The 19,439-nt window shown below is 41.4% G+C and overlaps 2 protein-coding genes across 8 annotated transcripts in view; both read right to left on the bottom strand.

Moving 5' to 3' along the window:
* The window catches only part of ZHX1 (zinc fingers and homeoboxes 1), a 28,078-nt gene extending 26,148 nt beyond the window's left edge, over positions 1 to 1,930 (bottom strand). Inside the window, exons 1-2 of one of the 5 annotated variants that reach the window (XM_068181705.1) lie at positions 1,618 to 1,930; positions 708 to 813 (exon numbers count right to left, since the gene is read on the bottom strand). The gene's annotated coding sequence lies outside the window, so the exon portion shown is untranslated. Of the gene's footprint in view, positions 1 to 707; positions 1,382 to 1,617 lie in introns of those variants that run through there. The other 4 variants (XM_068181715.1, XR_010996394.1, XM_068181724.1 and 1 more) reach the window with 4 other exon arrangements.
* Positions 1,931 to 2,987: 1,057 nt separating this feature from the next.
* ATAD2 (ATPase family AAA domain containing 2) overlaps positions 2,988 to 19,439 on the bottom strand; it is a 158,523-nt gene continuing 142,071 nt past the window's right edge. For all 3 annotated transcript variants that reach the window (XM_068181783.1, XM_068181775.1, XM_068181766.1), the window contains exons 15-28: positions 18,164 to 18,254; positions 17,424 to 17,738; positions 16,440 to 16,545; positions 14,981 to 15,164; positions 13,287 to 13,472; positions 11,907 to 12,042; positions 11,559 to 11,755; positions 10,184 to 10,343; positions 9,698 to 9,820; positions 9,461 to 9,601; positions 7,997 to 8,350; positions 7,193 to 7,317; positions 5,356 to 5,484; positions 2,988 to 3,928 (exon numbers count right to left, since the gene is read on the bottom strand). In XM_068181783.1, coding sequence (XP_068037884.1) covers positions 3,890 to 3,928; positions 5,356 to 5,484; positions 7,193 to 7,317; positions 7,997 to 8,350; positions 9,461 to 9,601; positions 9,698 to 9,820; positions 10,184 to 10,343; positions 11,559 to 11,755; positions 11,907 to 12,042; positions 13,287 to 13,472; positions 14,981 to 15,164; positions 16,440 to 16,545; positions 17,424 to 17,738; positions 18,164 to 18,254 — 2,286 coding nt within the window. In that variant the 3' untranslated portion in view covers positions 2,988 to 3,889. The remainder of the gene's footprint in view (positions 3,929 to 5,355; positions 5,485 to 7,192; positions 7,318 to 7,996; positions 8,351 to 9,460; positions 9,602 to 9,697; positions 9,821 to 10,183; positions 10,344 to 11,558; positions 11,756 to 11,906; positions 12,043 to 13,286; positions 13,473 to 14,980; positions 15,165 to 16,439; positions 16,546 to 17,423; positions 17,739 to 18,163; positions 18,255 to 19,439) is intronic.

Here is a 19,439-nt window from a genome sequence, read left to right as displayed (position 1 = left end):
GCTTCCCCAAGCCAAGTTTGGGGACAATCATAGTAAACATTATACAAATATCACAAATAGCACAGGGCTTTTGAGTCTAGCCAAGATATAAGAACCACTAGCCTAAATTTAAAAGCAAATAATTTCAGTTATACAAAATGGCATCTACTTCTGATCCGCTCAGGGGAATTCATTTAACACCACCAGTGGAATTGACTGCCTTGCTGGCAATGTTTAAAGAAAGTAACAAAAGGGATTCTAAATTATGCAGTTTTGCTCCAAGAGGTCTTAATTTAGGGCAATCCTCTAGTCTACATCACACAGGTTGTTTTAAACAGGGTTTCTGTAAGTACTCACAAGCTTTCTTTTTTTTGGCATGAAATCCTTCTGAATAAAAACAAAAAACAGACTGCTGGTGAAAACCAACAGCACAGCTTTTAAAATTCCCCTCTCATTCCTATGTTTGAGGGAATATTTGTTTTCATGTACCAGGTTTCATAACAAAATCCACTTTTTATTTACACAATGCTTATATGCACTTTGAAATGCTCAATATACTCTCTGTGTAATGCTTATTTGAAGACTAAGTGGCACCTACGTCAGCTTGCAGATCGAGACATCTCAGCCTTCACTATTTTACACGACACTTTCTACACAGTAAACTTCCCCATCTTTCCATTAACTATTTAACCTACCAAGGAGCTCGGAAATAAAGTGCAAGTACCTACCAGGTAACATTCACTACTGCAGATACACTGAGCCCTTTCAGAAATCCGGAACTGCCTCCATTACATGGTTTATCGAAGTTGATGTTGGCTTCCAGTGCTGCACATCCTGGTATAGGGGAGAGCTGAGCATCAGAACGCACCCCAAAACCCAGGCACCCCCAGAGGAGTAAACCAGACATCTTCCCCAACTTTGCCTGCACATACACTCTACTGCTCCTTCATGCTCGCCCCCGCACCGCCACGCCACGGGATGCAAGGTAACTCTGGAGCCAGAACTTCATGGCTCGCTGCCTGCCGTCAGTCTGTCAGCCCGTCCGTCCTCCGGAACGCCAGCGGTGACAGCGGGCAGGAACTCGCCGGCTCCTCTGGGCGCGCCGGGATTGAACTTCTCGATTCTCCGTTCCGACTGACGAGTCAGACGGATTTTCCTACGCCCCGAGGCGAGCAAAGCCCCGTGCAGGCTCCCGGCACGGGGTGGAGGAAGGAAAAAAGGGGAGAGGAGCTCATCCTCGGAGGGGTTTGACCCCACTGCGGGCTGGGTCGGGGGGCACGGACAGTCCACTTCCAAGGGATGCCACGGCTCTGCCTCCCCCAGCCCGCCCGGAGCCCGCCGCTCCCGACGGGCAACGACCCGCGGCCGCGGGGGCAGCGCCGCCGCCAGACAATGGGGAGGCGGGAGGGCGCGGCCGCCCCACCGCGCCCACCCCGCGGGCGCCGTCCCCGTCGGGCCCGGCCCGCCCGCCCCCGTTGGCCGGGAGCCGCCCCCGCCCCGGGGCGGCAGCGCTGTCCCGTCCCTACCGGAGGAGCGCCCGGCCCGCTCCCGGGGGAAGCGGGGGCGGGCGCAGGGCGGGCCTCCCCGCGCAGCGGGGTCACCCTCCCGGCGCCGAGAACCCCCTCAGCGAGACCCTACCTGCCGGCTCCGCTCCGCCTCGCCCCCTCAGCCCGCGCCGCCGCCCGCCCGCCGCCTGCGCTCACGGCCGCGCCGCCATCTTGCGCTTCACAAACTACTGCACTTCTTTCGGGGCGGGGGGGCGGCGGATGGGCCGGGAGCTCCCAACGCCGCGGCCGCCCGCGCCCTCGCCTCGCCCCGCGGCGCCCACTCGCATCCTCCCGGCGCGGCGCTGCCCCGGGGCGGGAGCGCGGCGAGCGCGGACAGCGCGGCCGCTGCCTCAGCCGCCCTGGCAGCGAGCGGGGGCGGAGCCGCTCCCGCCGCCCCGCCCGTCAGGCGGCGGACACCGGGCGCGGGGGCTGCCCCGGCGCCGCAGCCCGGGGACACCGGCGGTTCCTCGGCGGCCGGCGGAGAAGCGGGGCTGACCGGCTGGGAGCTCTTCCGCTGGCAAACTTCGGCTCCGCGCTCGGCCCTGCTGCCGCGGCCGGGACGGGCTGCAGGGACAGCGTCGCCCCCAGCCCAGGAAGGGTTTTTCTGCCACTCCCGCCCGGAGCTGCCGCCGAGGGAGGGCACGGCCGCAGGGTCCCGAGACTCAAAACCAGGGCGAGTGAAGACAGAAGTAGCGGCTCTAACGAAAAAGACATTTCCCACACCTTGGGTGGTTGGGGTTTTTTTGTTAGAGGACTTGGAGAAAGGAGACCTCTCCTTTTACTACGTATAAAAATATTTTAATCAAAGTTGGGTTTAACGCTCACTGCCCAGTTCTAAAAAACGTGGTTTCCCTACACTATTTTTCTCATCACTGTGTACTATTTTGGGTCAGACGGTAAAAGGTGACGCTTTCCCCGAGAAAGTAAAAAGATGTGGCTTGTGGGGAACGCTTAACTGTTCACAGGTGGACACAGAAGATGAAGATTTACACAGCTGGGAAGCTTTTTTAAAATCTGCCTAGGTATAGGATCATGTAGAGCCTAGTGATCGAAAGACATTTACTCAAAACAGAAGTTTTGATCTTAGGAATGTTTCTGGTTCCTCAATTCAACGCTGTCAGTTTTCAAAATAGTGCTCTAAGGGGATGCACTCAACAAGCTGCTTGCCCCAAGTCACATTGAAATTGGCAAGAGCAGCCAAGGAGGAGATCAAGTTAAGGACATTATGACATTGGAAATGTAATAAATGAACTAAAGTGCATTAAAATGTAAATTTTCTTTTTTTTTTTTTTTCCTTTCTCTTGAGCTTGTCTTTGCTGTGTAATCCATACACTGAGTGGAGATGATGATCACATGCAGTTCTTATTTTAAAATCACAGTATTTATCCTGGTGCCTTAAATGCAAGATTATCAATGATCAAAACTGTTCTGTGATTAAAACGGAGCAGACAACCCACCACAAAAACGAGATGAATTTTTTATTAATACCCACCAAAAAATACAGAGAAAAAAAAAACCTACATAGCACACCAAGGTTTGAACAAACACAGCAGAAGGATACAAAAAGAGAATCCTACTGACAGGGGTAAGAAACCAAACACAAAGAAAGAAGGATTGCACAGTTCGGTGTTCAGTATCGCCACACGATGTATATGCAAGATGACAGAACAGAAGAGTGAAGGGTCATGCTACATATTTTATGATTTATATACAATTTTATTTTCATATAGTTAAACTTTGTCTTATTTTTTTTTAAATAACTATCAAATTAACAGATAAAATTTCTCTGCTGGTTTGAAGAGAAATACTTCAAAACAGGGTACTGCTTTGCTTTTACTTCAATATATTTATCACCAACAATATATTCACTTTTATGTAATAAACAGATATGATTCTTCCCAGGTAACTAGAAAACTATTTACACCTGGATTCAACTACAAGCCATCTGATGAACTTTGTATTAAAACGCTTTTAATCTGATGAATTTTGTATTAAAATGCTTTTATCCAGTATTAAGATTGTCATTATTACAAGCATGATAAAACTTTACCTTAGAAAGTTACAGTAGCAAATCTTGCTTTGTTTCAAGTTAGGTTTTCTTTTAAAGAGAGGTACTGAATTATCTCTTTAGATCTGCTGAGTTCAGAAGGCAATCACAGCAGTATGTCACATTAAAATATACATATCTAGAAGGGAAATATCAAAGTCATTAAATGACTTTATTTAGGCTTTCTTAATAAATGTTAAGATATATTTGTATAAATATATAGTAGACCTAGTATTTATTGAACAATGCAAAGAAAGAACAGCATTCAATAAAAAGAAAACATTACAGGGTGTCTCAAGTATGCTGAAATCAAGTATCATGGATAACTGAAGGCTGTAATTTCTTTCTTCATTGCCTAAGAAGAAAAAAAAAGACAAATTAGGAGTTGGTGTGAATACAAACTTAAGAACCCTGTTTACTACTTCATCAAAAGAAGCAAGAGTCTGTGCACACAATTGTTAGTAATGATTTTGCCAATACATGTGCTACCACCATCACTGTTGTTCTGTACTCACTGGCTCCAACATATCCTTATGCACCCAAAATAGAGAGTAAGCTAGGAAAACTGCAGGCATCTGTATCAGGGGACTACGGATCAATAGTGCCTTCAGCAATTAGAGAGGAGATGGTTCCCAAAGAGCCACAGCTAAAAGCTGAATTGTTCTTTTCTGCACTCTGAATAAACACTTGTTAAAGTCTCTGTCTTCATACAGTAGAACTTACTCCTGGACTGACTTGTGCAATCCCTCTGAATAATATTCTTTAGTCAAAGAAGAAGAAAACAAAGAAATCTAGTTCTTTCACAAAAGCTCACAAGAACAGGATAACAGAAATGCTAAATCATGTAATTATGATATATAGGAGAAGGGTGCATTTTTCAGAAACCGCACCCCTGAATCCAAGTAATCCTTGCTGTTGCACAATCAGAGCAAGAGCACGAGTCTCTATCAGATGTGGAAGAAGAGATCAAGATGACCAGGACCCAAGAGAAGAAGTTTCCTGACTTTAAGGAAGACTGAGATGCATAAAAATTTTTTATCTATTCTTACACATGACCACCTGGAAGACAAATGGATTCAAGGACTTTGAAGCTGAAGACTGAATATCCAACCTATCTAAATAAACTCAGCACTGGGAATGTCAGACTGGGACCATGGGTTCCTGTGGAGGATTTCTGCCAAGTTCTGACAACTTGGAAATCCTCTCTTAGAAGGAGAGAGTACAGAATTTGACTCGTTAGCATTAAACCTTCATATGCAGGAAGCTCCCATATCTGATTAAAGATGCTTCAGCCATTCTAGCTAAAAAGGAAGTCTGGTGAGACTAAAGTCTCTTATTCTTGTTATGCCTCATACTTAGTTTCTTTTCAGGAATGGAATGACTGCTATACAAGTGTTACCATGTGTGACTGCCCGCAAGAGGAGAACGAGGAAGTGACAGACTGAGAAAAGCACCCTCCTTTCACAGCCCCCCCAGTACTGAAAAGGTACTGGAGCAGGAGTGGTGACAGACTGAGGTTAACTGCCTTGAGAGGGCTCTGGGGGGGGGCCCATCGTCTCCAAGCCTTTTCCTGCTGAAACTGCCAACAGCTAAGCCAAATGCAACAATAGTTTGCAATATGGAGAAATGTCTTCCAGACTGTAATGAACAAATCTTGTAACACAGGCAACTAAGCAGCAATGAGTAATACTAAATAACAATGATATTCACAGGGCACACATACAAATGCATAATACACACACCTGTAATAATGACCAAGTGCTACAAGACAAAAAAAATTACCTTCACCAATTCATTTTTGTCACCATCTTCCCGATGTTGGTAAATGCACTGGCTAAGGACAGCATATAGTTTTTCCATGCGAAATACACTGACGTTCTCAGTTACCACGGCAATAGAATGCAGCACTTGCTGAAGAAAAAAAATGGAAACCAGAGTTCAGAATAGCACAAGATAAGCTGCAAACAGAAAAGGTAGAATAGGTGTACGGCCAACTTCCCACATGAAACTTTTTAATAGCTGCCACTCTTGTACATGTTCGTTGAGTTCTAGGTCTTTATCAAGCAAATAAAACCCCCCCCCCCCAAAACAAAAAAAAAACAAAAAACAAACAAAAAAAAACCCAACCAAACAAAAAAAAACCAACCCAACAACAAAAACAAAAAACAGCCCAAACAAAATCAAGCAGCTACCATTTGGAGGGTCACCCAACTTATTGCCTGCAAGTGAATTCCAAAGAGGTTCTCTAACACAAGCAGCAAGTTCCAGTGGCACCCCTGTTAAGGAATCTTGTTTTCTAAAAGATGCATTTCATGACTGTAGCTCTGTCCTCACAGCCAAGACCTCTGTAAGAGCTCTACGGTACCATCTCTCCAGTGGGCAGTACTTTCAGAGCACATGCTGCTGGCACCCTGACTCTAGAGAAACCCCTGTGGATTCCCTACACAGACAGACATCAATATCATCATCCTCGCAAGGGGAAGTGGAGGGGCAGGCACTGATCCATCTCTGCTCTTTGGTGACCACTGACAGGATCCAAGAGAACAGCGTGAAGCTGTGTCAGGGGGAATTTAGGCTGGGTATAAGGAAGTTCTGCACCCAGAGGGTGGCCAGGCAGTAGAACAGGCTCCTCAGGAAGGTGGCTACAGCACCAAGCTTGACAGAGCTCAAGAAACATTTAGACAATGCTCTCAAGCACATGGCAGGATTGTTGGGGGTGCCCTGTGCAGGGCCAGCAGTTGGACTCTATCCTTCTAGGTCCCTTGCAACTCAGAATATTCTATCATTCTATGAACACAACCCCATGAAATTTCCTTGCTTAGGAAGCCTGTCTTGAAAAGTTAATATCTCTCTTCTCACTTCAATGCTTATCGTGGCAGGTAAACAGCAGCCCCTCTGGTTTGACCCACCTCCAGGACCTCAACCTGGCAATTTCCTGAATTCTCACTGCAACATTGCCTGGAGAAGGCCAGTCCATCTACCCTCTCCAATTAATGCAAAGGAACTTCTTTGACCTCCTGCAGCTTGGTACATTTTTACCCTTTCATGAACTGTATTGTAGGATAACAACTTCTCTCCTACAGGGGACTGGAAAAACCTTGTAACACTGTACCTATATGGATGCAAAATTCTATCACTGGATTTTGAAAGCATTTGACAAGAGCAGATATTAGTATTTTATCCAGAATGACCTTTAAGTCAACATGCTAACTTCAAGTTAAAAGTAATCTCTGCTAAAAATCAATATATTCTTCCAGTTCCTAATAAATGAAAACATGCAAGCAAGAAGCCAAAACAACCCCCCAGTCCACCATAAAAACTGAAGACACTAATAACCAACCAGTTTGTCAGTGGGCTATTTTAAAATCTAACAATCTCATTTACATGAAAAATAGGAGATAATCCAGTCTCCAGAAATTTAGTTCACCAAAAGCAAGAACAGCAGTCTACACCAGCTATGGAAACAACAGTCATAGTTGTTGAATTATTTCACCAGCTATATATCCCTCCCATACTTTGTTTGAATTAGCACTGGTTAACAACTGACTTAATTTATGACTCTGCATATAACAAGAAAATGTCCTACTTTGGTATTAACAAAATTAAAATTTAAACTTACTTTGAGCTCACAGTAATCCACAAACACTTTCTGTGTGCCAATTTTCATTGCCTTCCCAACACATCCCAGCTGTTTCTCTTCCACCTGAGAAGATCTTGCACGAGTCATACGGTGTACCCACAAATCTGGAACGACATGGATTTCTTAAATCAGGATTTCTTTTTCCCTGAAACACAGAATGAGTGAAGTACTGTGTACTTGGAGAAGAGAACCTCTCTGCAACAACAGAGATAACTGTTACCATTTTTCACTGATAAAAGCTTAACACTTTTACCTTCTTTCTGGCAAAAATCTCTTCTCATTGAAAACTAGACTTGAACACAAAAAAAACCCAACACCAGACAAAAAGGCAGAGGAAAACCAGGGGAAAAATCCTGTTGCCATTACAGCACTGCACTGTAAAATTCCAAAGTAATTTAGGTTAGAAAACAAATCTTACACTGCAAACACTAGGACATAACTTTTCTATTCTACACATGAACCTGGGCACACACTGCTTGAAGTACAGCTTTTTAACTTACGCTTCTTACTGCTGGAAAGATTCTCATGCAATAAAAGAAAGCCAATGATTGTTTTTCAGTTAGATACCATTTGAAAAACAAACTGCAGAATCAGAAACTCAGCAGCTGCAGAAATGCATGAGTTTGGCTGGCTTAACTTGCACTATTATGCAAGAAACACTGTGCACTCATTTGAGACAACCAAGAACAGAAATTAGGAAGGCTAAAGCCTGGCAGGTAGTGTAAGTGTAACCCTCCTCAGGAAGTATAAGGGGGTGAATGACCTCTTTGATCTCTCACTTACCATCTGAACGCCCGTCCTCAGAAGTTCCGGCTTTTTGACAATCTGGCATCTCACTCTGCTCTCTTAGGTCCAAATGTTCTCTCTTTTTTCCAGGAGATTTACCCACAAGGAGAACTCTCTCTCTTTCATTTTCTGTCGCATTTTTCTGTCGTTCTTGAAGTACATTTTCATGTTCTTCAACAGGAATATCCTGAGAGGATGCAAATTCAGTACAATCTGTGTTAGACTCTTCATTGCTCTCCACTTCATTTTGGTTTTCAGGAATTTTATTCTCTTTATTGAACTGAATATTCCTCTTCTTTGCTGTGATACTTGAAGACTCTCTATTCCTTTTGCGTTTTCTTTTTGACTTATCTACGAAGAGATACAAGCAAAAGTAATCCAAAACATTACTAAAACCAGAAGCATGCTCATCTTACTTGTCTGACAAGGAAAATGACCAAATGAGCTTAAATAGCACTGCCCATCTCCCCAGACATGTCTAGAGAAAAAGGTGGAATTTAATGGGGTCAGTTAGTTACTAGATTTTAAATGATCCAGCTACAGAATTTAATTCACAAAACCAACAGCTTCAAGAGGTTATGAAAAAAGAAGTCTTACTTTAGACAGGAAGTCTTACTGCAAATCAAGATTATTAGGTGACTTAATAAGTCATCTAATATATGTGAACAGAAACATATTTGCAGATGAACCCTCAGAATCTGTAAACTTCACAAAAGTTAGACACATGTTGGCAAGAGCTGAAGAGGCTCTTTTAAAGGAGTATTTGCTGGATAAAAAAAATTCTCCAGAGATTTACACCTCATAAGCTTTCTGATTCAGTTAACCTTGTTCAATACAAACTTGTCATTTTCCCTTCCAGAAAACCCCACCATTCTTTGTACCCATGGAGTATCACACAAGGCCTGTGGGTCAAATCAGTGACAAAATTCCCAGACATGACAGCAAGACCAGGAAATGCCACATCATGTGTTTTAAGCCCCCTTTTTTTTCCCATGTCCTTTTTATGGTAAAACAGAAGAAAATAATGATCTTTCCTTTACATGTCTATGATTATTGCTCCCCTTTTTTTAACCCTTTCCCCTTCAACTGGAAGTCACACGAATAGAGTTTAATGTTTGAAGGCAGGGAAGGGGAACACACCGTTGCATATAACTAAAAACTAAGTAAGCATTCAGAAACTGCCATGTACAACTTCTTTGACTTTAAGAGGTAGCAATGTAGGAGCCATTAAATATCAGTTGGGCCACCAAGGGCAGTGTCTTACAATGTCAACCAGCCATTGTACTTGGACTTCACAACCATACTGAATGAATGACCTCTGGATTTATCCCATGTTTTGCAGTATATTAAAAAATTTAATGCCTCTGGTGTGAAGAACGAGGCATCACAGGAACCTGTTAGGTCCCAAGAGCAGAGGCTTCAGCACCTTCTCCGGGAAAGTCTGAGTAAAACACAACTTGCCTTTAGAGCAGGGGGTACTGACATCCACAGGCTGTGCTAGCATCTTCAGTTTTTCATTACACTTTGGGTCTGTTTTCTTACACCCAGGAACAGAGTCCTCCTTTGGCATTACACAGAAGTAAGAGGAAGCACAGTCTGAACCTTGCAATAAAGAAGAGAGAGCAAAGAATGGTGTCTTGCATGGCTGGTTACAAATACTGAGATAAATCTTTAAATCCTCAGTGCCAAAAAACATACCTCTTTGTTTACGAGATTCTTTGATTTCTTGGCAGCGTTGTTCAAACTCTTCATCCATTTCCTCCCGCACTATGGAATAGGCAGTATCTCTCAAAGCACAGGCTCTGTGCCTAAGGAGACGATCTGAAATTTTACAGTCAGAATTGAGTACTTTCTACCAGCCAATAAAACCCTTTATTTTGTTTGCTTAGAAAGTTTTTTCCCTTGTCATAGGTAGGTTCTGAAAGGTTATCTCAGACAATCTTTTCAGCATGCCAACTCATTAGTTAAATTCTAAAGCAAAAGCAGTAGCTTCCAGTCAACACATCTATCACAATTTCATGCCCAAATAAGGTTTATTTGATACTGCAACATTCACAACCTGGCCAGAAATGCTCTCTGGGGATCTTTTAAATGATCTAATCCCACAGCTACTGCACACAAATGACATTTATCAACTTGTACATTTAAAATTTTTACAAATTAGCGATAAAACCACATCCTCACCTCCAGGATCTTTAGCTGGGTTGTACTCTAAAGCATTGCTACAGATTAGATCAATGTCTTTTAGAAAGTCTCTTGCAGTTGGGTACTGGTGCATGTCAATCTTGGACAAAACTGTAGAGAGATCCATGGGTTGTTTAATAACAGCATTGTAATCAGGAACCTACAAATGAAATACACATGCTCAGAGATTTAACATGGCAGCCATCAAAAATAATTATTTTCATAAAGTCAAATAAAGGACTTCTTAAAAATCCCAATATGATGCATCCAAAGATGCAGAAATTCCTCAGTTAGCTTCTTGAAAACAGAAAAGCTATTTCAGCTGGCTTTGAAGAGAAGGCTAGAAGAGGGGAAAACAAAGAAGCAGGGAGGTAAGAAGAATGTGTGGGGCAGAGAAGAGAACCAGCATCCAGAGCAGGACTTGTTTCACTTCCTTTCAGAAAATAATAGCAAAAAAACATTTCTCAGTAAAGTCGCCTGAGATTCTCTTTGTTTTTGGCAGCATAACAAAAAAAAAAAAGGGCTGCAGGAATTGCACCTTTGAAGCACCTGTCCTAGGCACCTAGAATGAGATAGCTGGACCCAGAGGTGCCAATTTCTTTATTCAGACAATAGACGGACTAGTTCAGAGGAGGACATCTATGTTTATAGTTTAGATTATTCTAGATATAGACATTGCAAGTAAAGGAAGTAAGTCAGTGGACATGTGGGGAAGCAGGACCTTGTGGAAATGCAAAGCTATCTCAAATTTCCAGCTGCCTTGGAAGTATGTGCCCCAGCCTACACTTATTTAATGAATTAAATGAGAAGCATATGGGAGGAAGAAAAAAATCACACAGCCTTTATGGTTAATCTTATACCATGGAAAGCCCCCTGAAAACAGAATCTGAAAATCTGACAAATTACTGCTTCTACTACTACTCTTGCAGAAACTATTGACAGACAATTAAAGAGCTTTACGCTTTATTAAAACAGCCCTGGAAGTACTGTTTATAATTACAGAGGAAAAGAGAGCTTTTCTCCTTTTTACTGCTGTAATACACCTACATATCAAAGCCTTTTCATATGTTGGCATTTGATATAATTGGCACTTGGACTAGATGATCCTTGTTGGATGACCCTTCTAATGGAAATAATCTCAAGTTTTAAAGAGGTTTTAGAAGGAACCCAGGGACTTCAGTGAACACTCAAGTAACAGACATTTGAGTGACCCAAAGAGTCAAAAAAAGTAAAAGCAGAACAAAAATTCACTTCTCATAACCTGGAGATTCATAATACTATGATCCTAAAGACAAAGATAAACCTTCCTAGAAGGAACCCACAAACACTGAGGAACGCACACACACAGAAATTGTGAATATACACAGGTATTTACCTCCTCTGGGTCAACAGGCTTTGTGAATGCCCTGAAACGTCTGTCAATGACAAGTCTGTGAGTCACGTCCCTTAAGTAAATCCTCAGCTCACGCAGCGTATCCTCTTCCTGCTCCTCCAGTTGTTTTATTTCTTCCTCTGTCAGTTGTCGAGGCTTAGGTGGTGGTGCTACAGGCAGAACTTCCAGCGGCTGCCGAGCTTAAGTTAATTGCAAATTTTAGTCAATTCATGGGACTCAAATGCAAGCATATGAAAAATAATCGATAGAAAATTACCCCAAAATGAATCACTGTATTGTATTAGCTGTTAACTTAGTGCTTGCAAAGTTTTGTATTTTGAATACCCTCACCTGAGTTGTTTTTTGATGCAGGAGGTTCAGCAGCTTGCTTCATAACTAAGTCCTCAAAAAAACGTCTTCTTTCAGCACAGGTAGGCCACTGGATTTTGAAAACTTCTTCACAATCATTATTAAATAAAGCTTTTATCTAAAGCATGAGGAGAAAAGATATTTCAGATACAAGGCCACACACATTTTTTGCATTTTTTAATATTCTATTCCAAAAAGCCGAGTACCTTTCTAAACTAAACTGAATACTCATCTGAATAAGATAAGCTATGTAAAGTCATCTTCTTGGCTTTAAAAGGCTGAATTTTCATAGCATGGCAAATTAAAACACCTGCTCTGAGGAATAATACCATCTAGAGTTTAGGCTCTATAAAAAAAAAGATGTGATAAACCACTGAGTTGACAGTCACCGCTTCCATGGTTGGTTATTTTGTGTTTACCTGCCTTTCTGTTCTTTAGCTCAAATCTTTGTGGCAGCTACAGAGGGAATGGGCAAGGTTCAGCATACAAGTGCCAGCTTTTTGTTAAGGTGGCTTTTAAAATTCTGGTTTTAATTAATTTAAATGAAGTGTCTAAAGTTGCATATTTCCAGGTTCTACTGTTTTTCCATTTCTATTACCAAATGGTATGGAAGTAATTTCATTCCTTATTTTAGAAAGCATTTATTAACAGCACAAAAACTTTTGCTACCAAGACAAAATAATCAGAGCATCATATTCACATTTTCAACACCTTCCTTTAACACTCTCTGATGTTGCTTTTGAAATCCCAGTGCAGGTTGAGGGGAGGGGGGAGGCAATTTTACCACCACAAATAGCTAGAAAGCTCAGCAGGTAGTCTTACTGAATTTTGTTAAGGAATACAACTAAAAATTGATTTCCAAGTTACTTAAACAGAAGTTGGACTTTATCTTTCCAGTAAGTCAAATTTTCACCTACCAGATGTAAAAAGAAAAGGAAATAATAATGACATTCCATCAATGAGTGTGACTACTGTACTTTTCCAGTAAAAATATCTTTCACTTTCCAGTAAAACAATCTTTTTCCTATCTCAAGCACTGTATGTTCTTCACTAAGCACACACCTCACCATCTTGCAGTCACCAAAATGATTGCCTGAAGCCAATTTGTACATCTGTGTAATAAGCATCAATGTGTGAGAAGGGTGAGAGAGTTGGGTTGAAGACAATCTTTTTACTCAGAAAACACTTTAGACAAATGCTTTCACAGCATTGTTTTTTTGTCTAAGCAAATTTTAAGAGGGTTTGGCTGCCTAAATAGTAACAGTATGAATTCAACTTTAGAGTGCCACAGCATTCCCATGCTTCAAGGAGTTATAAACTAACAAACAAAAAAGTAAGAGTAAAAAAAGTATTGATAAATACCTCTTCTGGGAGATCTTCATGTTTTACATCCGTTGTTGCAAGGAGCAGAACCGGAGCAAATGTTGGAATGTTCTGCAGTAGTGTTGTAAAAACAGCTTTCACTGTAGGACCAACAGTCTCCCACCACAAAGGGATTTGTGGGACATAAATGATACTTGGTGCTGTTCTTTGAGCTTCTCGCATCAACTGGTAAAATGAAAGCTCAGATAAGAAAGCTACATCCTGTAGAACAGGATACTAAATAACTGCACATCAGTCAAATTGTCTTATGAAATAGGAGTACATAAAGCTAAAACATCAAGACAAATCAATAAATGAAGTACTCCTTAACAATAAGGTAAACTTTTCACTTTGATTCAAACACAGACATGGCTACACAGACAGAAACAGACTTGGATCTCTGCCCAATTTCAAAACTTCTTACGTGTAAGAGAACTCCTAAGGAGCCTCAGCACTCAGCCAATCTGATGGTGTGGCCAAAAAACAAGACTTGCCCTTCAGCAAGATGTATTAGCCTGGAGAAATTGCCACAGAACTGCAACTACACCAATTTCAGTTCAGAGCGCGGACATACCCTACACAGACTCAGGAGCACAGACTCAGCAAACAACACCTATGTGAGAAGCCTGCTTACAATGCGTCATTTCAAGCACATTTTATAAGAGGTGACCATTCTTTTGTCTGCCTGAAGAGCTGAATCACAACTTCTTACTACCAAAGGATCCATCAGACTAGATGATATGTTTTGGAAGAGCACAAGCCACTGCTTACAGATGGCACCTCAATCACAGGAGACGAAATGCATCTACTGCCAGAGGGAAGTGACAAATTTCTCCATGTGCCCTCTCAGACTAACAATATTCAGAGAGTTCCTGTCAAAAGGTGGGGAAACGCACATGGTATATCCAGGCAGTCACTACACAGGGTAGTTACTCATCCACAGATGCAACCATCACATAACAAAAGGAAAATTGCTCTTGCTATGTGACAAATGAGCCATAGAACGTGTCTGTCCTGACTCCTACAGCTCTCCAATGCTGCTACTCAGTTCTGTGAATGTAAAAATACTTTAATACAGAAATGCCACGCAAAAATTGCCTAAAACTAAAAAAGAAGGAAACCAGCACTAATCTGGATATATTTAATTTTCCTAGTGATAGAAAGCATACCAGTGTAACAATCTAAGTGTTATATGAATTTTTGACTCCTTTAACTGCATGTACTGCAGTGCTGCAAGCTGTATATGTAAAAGAACCCTTTCCCCCCAAACCTTGACTGTCCAATGAATATAATAAAAAATAGGGTTTCAGAAAGTGCATGATGCCATCAGGCTGATTCAGAGCCATCTACTGAGAGCAGAGATGCTTAAGAAGAAATGAAAACTTCCTGGATCCAACACAGACCAGCAGGACTTTTTGCCACATAGAGTGCTATATGAGCAGCACCTCCCATCTTCCTGAGCTGCTAGCAACACCCTCACTGCTTCCTTTCAAAATGAAAACATGACTATCTATACCATCCTTATACAGTACCGTTCCATCTAGAAAAAAAGTGGATTTCCAGACAGAAGTAAACATAAAAGCCTATTCCAACCAGGTCTCCTCCACTAACAATGAATTTTACTTATTTCACAAATTTACATACAGTTTATATTCAGTTTGTAAGTCATACCAGATTAATAAGAAAAAATATACCTGTGCACATGTTTCTTCTGGGGATGTGATGCTAACAAACAAAGCAGGCAGGTCTAGTGTATAAACAGGAAACTTCTCTAGGGCATGGATTACTGCAGGTGCCAGATGAAAAGCCTGCCCACACCCTGGGTCTTCAACTAATAGGAACCGTGGCCTGAAAGATGTTGGCTGGCAACGAGGATTCCTATAACAATAAGAAGAAAACAAGTTTAAAAACAAGTGATTAATAGGCACACAAATGTTGACTTTTTTCTATATGTTTTTTTTTTTTTTGGTAAAAACACTCCATGTTCCACCAAATAATAAGCTAGTCTGATTAGGAAGACTGTCAAAGCCTATTTTCTCAAAAACTGGTACCATGCCTCTACTAAGAAATCCTGCCAGGCCTCAGCATGTCTGCCATTGCTTTAGCTGGGTTAAGTAAGAGCTCTTAAATCCTTCAGGGAAGCTGTCCAGCCAAATACACACACAAAACTGGTCAGCGACCTGACATGGGGCAGAACAACAACTCTTTCTTTTCTAAGTACAAACCAATCTGGGTCTCTTCACTCCATGTACACTACCATTTTCAATGGGTCTTGACTTTAGGAAACTGAGATCTCTACACCTGCCAAGTTTAGCTAAAATTTGGCTGTAGTGCCTGGAGATGGTGGTAAGGAAGAAGCATACCAACATTTCTAGGAAAAAAAAATAATGCAGGCACTGAAACACATCAGCTGTATCTGAAGAAGCACACAACTGGATTGGTTAAATTACTTCTATGGTTTCCTCTTTGAATTGTCTATTAATTTCCTAATCATCTTGTTTTATGAGCATTAAATGCACTTGTGAAGAGGTTTGTGGGTTTTTCTACCTCAAGACTGTTGTACCTTGACTTACTGAAGTCCAAGATCTTAGAGACCAAGCTCAGCAGGTTACATTTTCTGGACAGCACAGCAATAGAAAGGGAGAATAGCCAACCCAACAGTGACAACAATAATCTGCTGCTTCAGCTGTTGATTTATAAAACTTCCACAATAAAACATCAAAATATTAACAAACTCTGTAGGTTAAAGGCACAAAATGCTGACATTGTTTTTTGCAGTGTTTTAACAAGCCATTTCTCAATTTTATTTCTTATTTAACAATCTTGGAAGGCAGAAAGGAAGAAGATGGCCACACAAATCCTTAGGGTTCTTTTAAGCTAAAAGGGCAGACAGCACATTTTTAGAGTCTTGAACCTTTGAATTAAATCAACATGTTCTAGTAATCTGTGGACCACTTTGACTTCAGCAAATAGGGCTGGGCCAGGGCAGTTTATTCAGTTAGAACATTAGTACCCAGTTGAATCTTCACACTTCTTGCAAATATTGACCAATCCCCACACACCCATCACTCATTCGTCCAGCACCCCTCACAACAAAACACTTTACAGACCCAGCCATCTTAAAAATGTAAACATAAAGGGGACAAACGAGACCTGTTTAAAGTGAGGAATTCTGCCTTTTCACGATCAGGTATTTTATGAGTTGGATTCTCTTCAAAGATTGATGGTGATTCCTCTTCACTGTCAATCACATCATTTCCTAAAACAGGATTTAAAGATGAGAGCTTTGTTGACTTTCCTGAATAGTTCAAATCTCACTCTTGCCTTAATTCACCTTTGAAATCTACCACAGATGTAAGGAGATTGCACAGTTTCTACAAAGCTGTCCTATGTCCCACAATTTGCATTAGGTTTCTTTGTTGACAAAAACCTGGGAGTTTTTTTTTCCCTTGGAATAAATTTGATTAGGAACAACTTCTGTACTTCCTAGACACCTTAAAAACCCAGTGAGGCCACTGCTTTTTGAAACAGGTTCTCCAACCAGATGTGAGGAAATTAAGTGAATGTAATGACCACAGACTTCTATTTGTCCAGAACTAAATCAGTCAGAGTATAAAGACCCACACAACTTCTAAATAAGGTTTATTGAAGATCAGAAAAGGAGGACATAATGGGAAGTAGACAACAGAGAGGGGGTGCAATTATCCATCTCCCAGCCCCAGTGCTTTCATTGTGTTGGTGGGTCTCTACCTCTGTGCTTTCATCAGCACAAACAATCCCAGCTCTATTGGGAGTGATACTGGGAGAACACTCTCCAGAGATTAGCATAGTAACTGACTATTCACATTAATCAAGGGAGAGTGTATCAATACTGATTTGTTCTCACCACCTGACAAACTAAACCTGATTAAGGCTGATGCAGTGAGGAGCATGACCTCACCTGTGCTATGGGAGCCAAGCCCTAAAGTACAACTAAAACACTGCATATTGCAAGTCACTCACAGCTGCCATCCAGCACTCTGAACATCCAGGTTATAAAACTGAACTGTCATTATGGCTGAGCAGTTTATGTGTGTTATTGCACGTATCAGAAGCTTTTGCTTTGGCAGAATTTTAAATGAATGGATGCTGTTATACCTTGCTGTTGGTCCTTCTTCAGTGCAAGCTCTGCATGAGGAAATACTCTCTGTAAGGCTTGTAAAATTCTTTCCAATGTCTTTTCTAACAGTGGTTTTAAAATAGGTGATAGTGCTTGCCCAGGTGAGGCCACAGCCCTTTGTGAAGCTGGAACAGTCTTCTGCATGGCCATGACAAAATCCTTTGCTGTTATTTTAATCGAAGCGATGTCTAACTGCAGTTTCTCACTCCTTTCATATATCTGAGGATAGCGGCGACGCAAAGCACAGAGTGCAGCTTCAGCACATAAGGCTTTAATATCAGCACCACAGTATCCTAATAAACAAAACAAGAATCAAATGTCAGGATCAGGCAACACCGAAGTCAAGGCCAAGAATTCTAAAGTGCAACAATGAAAGACTTTGCATGCAGCCAAAAATTAACAGGGTAAGAGGTATTTGAAAGAATTACTGCACTGCAGAGAAGTTTTGACATGTGCCTCACAGCCTGATATCTTGTACTAAGGAAGCAGCCCCCCAGTCAAAACTTTAATCCTGGGAAAGATGGCCTAAACCCATTCAGTAGTCTGAGAAAAAAAAAAGAAAACTGAAAGCAGCATCTGTCTTGGTTTGCTCCCAAGACATGCCAGATGCATCACTGCCTCACTCTACAGCAAGGCACAAGAGCTCAAGTACTGCCTGGAACAAGCTCTGGTTCCCAGAACTCAGCCATAGAGCAACCTACAGTGTTTTCAAACTCACCAACACATTTCTCAGCCAACTCTTCAAGAAACTTGTCCAATGGCTTCAGGGTCCAGTCTCGTGTGTGAATTTTGAAAATCTCTTTTCTCGCCTGAAAACAAAACACTTGTTATTTTAGTTTGCCCTAAATTTTCTCTTAAAACAACCACAACACAAAACCCCCAAAACCCAACACTTTTCTCATCTGCTAAACTCTGAAGTATTTTAAGGGTCAGTTAATATGCTCTGTTTTTTCAAGGAGGAAATTTCCTAGTTCTAAATTTGTTACATTAAAATCTTGCTCGGGGCTGCAATAAAATAAAAGGCATTTACATCTTCCATAAAAAAACAGTTTTCACAAGTGTGAGATCCAGAAGAAAACACTGTAGTTAAAAAAACCCCAAACTTAACTGGAAACAGATTTTTTACAGAAAATTCTCTCAAATTCAGAAAAATTTCATGGTGTCAGTCTCATTTGTTCATCAAATTTGCTCTTCTGACAGCTCATGCAAGGAAACAGTCCTAGCACTCAATTCCCAGTTGCTACTGTTACTATAACTTAGAACAATAATTATGACTCAAATTACTGTCACTCATCCAGACAATGTCAAATGTTGCTTATTCCCATCTCTGATCCTAGCAGGATTTTCATTGAAGTATTTTGTGGCACACGGACTAATTATGGCAGATTTCTAAAATTCTTCCACAGTGAGGAAGTGTGTATTAGATCTGTTTCATGGCACTTCCTCTACTGTTCCTGAGCATATAAAACCTGGAGAAAAATGTTTGTGTTAAATGCACTGTTTAGTGCACTTTTACCAGCATTCAATTCAGCACTTTCCAGAAACTGCTAAGAAAAAGAACTAGCAGTGACAGCCAGAAGGAAAACACAAGAACTGCATTCCAGTTTTGCTTGCTACCCCCATCCACAATATTTTTTCATTGCCTATTGTCATTGAACTAGAAGCTTCCCTAGCCCTGCACCTGTGCAGTGACTTCACATTTTTGTCCAAGTGCCTATTACTGAGTACCAGTAAGAACATCAGTAGTTCCTAACATACTTAATTGGTTCCAGCACCAGCCTGGATCAAGGCTTTTGTTACTAAAAAAGAATTCTTGTCTGCACACCATTTCTTTCAATTTCACAATGCTACAGCATTTCTTCTTAACTAATTCATAAAGTAATTTTTAAACATTTTGGTGAGTAGCAGCACCCCATTTTCTTCACTGGTTGCAGAGAAACCAAAACTAATAACTAGAGGACTAACTACCTATTACAATCATCTTAATGATACAT

Source organism: Anomalospiza imberbis, chromosome 1 (genome assembly GCF_031753505.1).
Source record: "Anomalospiza imberbis isolate Cuckoo-Finch-1a 21T00152 chromosome 1, ASM3175350v1, whole genome shotgun sequence".
Classification (NCBI taxonomy): Eukaryota; Metazoa; Chordata; class Aves; order Passeriformes; family Viduidae; genus Anomalospiza; species Anomalospiza imberbis.
This window is presented reverse-complemented; position numbering and strand designations above follow the sequence as displayed.